The 3,948-nt window shown below is 48.6% G+C and overlaps 1 protein-coding gene across 1 annotated transcript; it reads right to left on the bottom strand.

Annotated features, from left to right (window-relative positions):
* Positions 1–400: 400 nt before the first annotated feature.
* LOC123169673 (cytosolic sulfotransferase 5) lies at positions 401–2,023 on the bottom strand. Its single transcript, XM_044587552.1, has 2 exons — positions 1,470–2,023; positions 401–1,139 (listed from the first exon to the last, which is right to left on the bottom strand). Exons 1-2 carry the CDS (start codon positions 1,982–1,984, stop codon positions 641–643), a joined length of 1,014 nt encoding a protein of 337 aa, XP_044443487.1. The 5' UTR covers positions 1,985–2,023; the 3' UTR covers positions 401–640.
* Positions 2,024–3,948: the final 1,925 nt, after the last annotated feature.

The following is a 3,948-nucleotide window of genomic DNA, read 5'->3' as shown; positions in this document are numbered from 1 at the left end:
ACTAGTAAATATAAAATATGTTGTCTTAAATGTAGAAATACCGCATGCACCTCAAAGCAATGTGGAACAATGGATTCCTTGCCGGTACCTACCGCTCTCGGTAAATCCTTTCTCCCGACACTCTCCATCCCCAAGCAAATCGCACGTGCACGCACGTGGTAGCTAATCCATTCGACTGTTCAAGGTACTCCATGATGTTCACAGGCAACAGGAGAGGCGCTCGTTTCCGATTTCCACACTCTATATGGATGCAGCATGTATGGAGTGAACGCAAGAAGAGCACACCTGCCAAAGCCACATCGTCGGCACGCAAGGGAAAGTGGAAAACCAAACCATACAGGCAAATGAGACGCCTACCGTACGTGGATTTCCAGCTGGTCCTCCCAAGGTCGACACACAATTGTATTTTCCGAAACCAGAAGTAAATTATGTTGGAAGTAAACAATAATTCAGTACATATACTGACCTAAATCACAACTGCAATGCATACACAATGATTTAAGATCTGGATTATTTGGAACAGCAGGACGATATAGGTAAGATACTACAACACCGGAGAAAAAACAATTCATAGCATAACAAAGATAGACGACATAGCATGAGGAACACCGCCATTGCCGAAGAGGAGAGGCAGCTAGCATCACGAGAGAGCCAAGCCTGATCCGTTGAACTTCTCCTCGAATATGGCATCCAAACGTATAGCCATCTCAGGTGTCAAGTGGTTCACCCAATCTCCCACCACCCCCTTCCTGAAATACGAGTCATGCGGGAACTTCAGGAACACCCCCTGGGAGCCTTTCTTGTTGGCCTCTAGATTTTTCAGATTCTCAAAGCTACAGAGCTCAACGATCTCTGCGACGGCACCGGCCTCCTCCTCTATGTCGGAGAATGGCCTCCCGAGGAACTGAGCTAGCTTCCTGACTTTGTCAACCGGATCCTGAAGCATCTGCTCATAAGTCAAGAAGAGCACTCTATTTGGCTCTGCATTGCTTACCCTCCAGTATCCGAGGATGTGATCCCAGACAGGCCCGGCAAAACATGTGCCCTGACAGACCGTCTCAAACACCTCTTCGAGTGACATGTCAGGTTGAGCACGTTTGACAAAGTGCCACATCGAGACAACCATGTCCTTCTGATCCCTGCCAATCAGCGGCTTGGTTAAAAATTCACATCCCAACCCAAACACATGAGATGTTTAAGAAATTAGAAATCTCTTCCAGATATGTTAACCGAAAGCTTTACTACTAGTATAAAACTCAATGGTATATTATATATATAGCAACCAAATCTTCTAGGGAGAAAGTATGCATTTTTTTCTAGAAAAACTTCCCCTCTATTCATCAACTGCAATGGCAGTACAAAGAACACCAAAAGTAACAGAAATCGAACAGGAGGGACACCATAAAACTAATTGTAAAACATCAAAAATCATGTAAACATATGTACTATTGTAACATTGACAACAATACCTGCATATGTAGACAATTTTGCAGTCTGGTCCACGAGAGATAGACGGCGGCAGCACCGAGAGAGGCATGTGCGTGCACATAAGCCTCGGCGAGGGCAGCCTCTCCAACACTGCCTCACGGCCGACGGCGAAGAGCCTGTCCAAGAGAATCACACAGTCGTGCGGGTTGAGGCGGCGGAGTGGGTGGGCGGGGCTGGCCGGCGGGTACGCGGCGCGGGCCATCGTGGCGAATATCAGAGCCTTGAGCCAAGTGGTGCCGCACTTGGGAAAGCTCGCAAGAACCACGTCGCCGGGGCGCGTTGAGAAGCTGCGCTGCATGGCGATGATGCCGGGTACCCAGTCCTCCAGCACCCACACGCCCTGGTAGCAGCGCAACTTGAGCTTGCTGGCAGGATTCGTCGGGAGGGACGCGACGGCGGCGGCATACTCGGTCGGAGGGCGCACTGGGATGGTGCCGTCGTCGGCGTCCTTGAACGCCATGGGGACCTGGAGACTAGTTGTTTCGGTACCAGCCATTTTACTGAATGGGGTGATGAGACCAGCTACCGGCAGCAAGCATCCTTTTATCCTCCACCGCACCTAGCAACCACGCATCCCTATTCACAGCATGATCTTCGTACGACACTGCCACATCTGATATTATATACCAATAAATAAGCGCACGACGCAACGATGGCCGTCGGATTTGCTGCTCCCATTTGTTAACGTGCTATGTATATGAAATAAATCTATAAAAATACGAGCACTAGGACTTTGACCTTCTAACCATCCAACCACAGATTGGTAATGTAAATGTGTCATGCCCCTGCCCATGGGAGCTTGCCCCGGATTCTAGTGACTGGGTTGTTGTCATTCTGGATCCATGGCCAGTGCGCTCGTGGTCCCTCCCTAGGCGCGCTGGCTTTGCTCGGGTGCAGTGGTTGGTGGTTGCGGCGCCCTTGCTGGCGCTGACGTCGGGATGCTAGGCACGGGGGTCGTGGGTGTTGCGGCCAGGTGGGCTGCGGCGCCCCTCTTTCTTGGTCGCTTGCAGATCTGCCTCTCATGCGTCATCATCACGGTGGCCCCTCTCTGACCTCTCCGGGAAGGTTGGCTGGGATCTCAGGCATGGAAAAACAAGATGGTTTTCGTCCCTTTGTCGGTGGGCGTTGGACGGTGACGTAAGTTTGCGTGGTGTGGGGGCAGGGCTTCGGATGTCGCAGCGACGCCCCAATGGTGAGGTTGCGCGGATTGGCTCTGTGGTGAGCAAAGCGACAACACTTGGTGGCTCCTGTATTGGCTATGTGGGTATCAAGGAGAGGAGGCGGTGGGTGATCACAGTGTTGTTGTAGCTTTGGCGGTGACCGATCCTTGGCCCTAACCTGGGGGCCTTGAGCTGGCTGCAACGGTCCTCTCCTCGGGTTGGATCGGCGACCTTGATACCTAGTGTAGTTAAATTTCTCAAATAGAGGAAACATAAATGACATAAATTGTACCATAAATAACTTTTAATTTAGTTTACCTGGCATGCAAAACTCTAATACTGATTTAGTGTGTGTTCTTTTCCTTTTTAAAAGGTTCAAAAAACTCCAATGCAAAAAAAAAACAAATGCTAGTTTTATTTGCCAAGCTTTGATATCCTTGTCGAGAACAACTCACCAAACCGGGTCGACAATTCCAATGGTCTTTAGAAAAAACAGGATTGTGTCGCTTAGTTGATAAGAGCATTTCTAGAAGACTAAAAGTCCGAAAATTCTCTCGAAAAGGTCAAAAAATATAAAGATTTTTTTCATCCAGCAGATATCATGAAACATAATCCCAAATTATTTAAGAGATTAAAATTTTCTTCATCTAGAAGATTCCCTAAAACTTAATCTCATAAAAACATTTCAAGACAAATTCATTGAAAACACATATGTAGACGACTTCTTTTCATAATTACAAAATGGTACAATCATCAAATCTAGCGCACTAGTATGCAATACTGCAGTCTACAATGTTAAGGCAGTCGAACTGACTCTTCAGATGACCCACGCGCGCCTTCTTCACTTCTCGCCGACCCATGCACAACGAATCGACTCCCATGCCTCCTATGCGGTACTGTAGTCCGCAAACTGTAGCATTCCATGGTCCGGAACGGGCTGAGAGAGTGCTCTGAACTCCCCCTCATCCACTGCTTGATCGTACTTGCTGGAGCCGTTGATCGCCAACTAGACCCAAAGAACCTTTATCAGCACTTTCATCTTAACAACCCACAGGGAGTAATTTAAGTCCGTCAACATCGGATACTGGGCCAGCACGTTGGTGACTCTTGATGGAGCATCAAGCACCATGATGCCTTCATCGTCGAGGTTGATCTTCCTGGCTGGCTGGGATGCTTACTTTTCCACCGCTGTCGCTGCTACTCTTGTTGTCGCTCTTCTTTGGAGACGTATCTACCATCGCCGTTGCCAAACGCTGATTACCACCATCGACCTTCGTATGATCCCAATGGCTCTGATACC

Source organism: Triticum aestivum, chromosome 7D (genome assembly GCF_018294505.1).
Source record: "Triticum aestivum cultivar Chinese Spring chromosome 7D, IWGSC CS RefSeq v2.1, whole genome shotgun sequence".
Taxonomy (NCBI): domain Eukaryota; kingdom Viridiplantae; phylum Streptophyta; class Magnoliopsida; order Poales; family Poaceae; genus Triticum; species Triticum aestivum.
The sequence above is the reverse complement of the archived record's forward strand: the minus strand, read 5'-3'. Positions and strand labels throughout refer to the sequence as shown.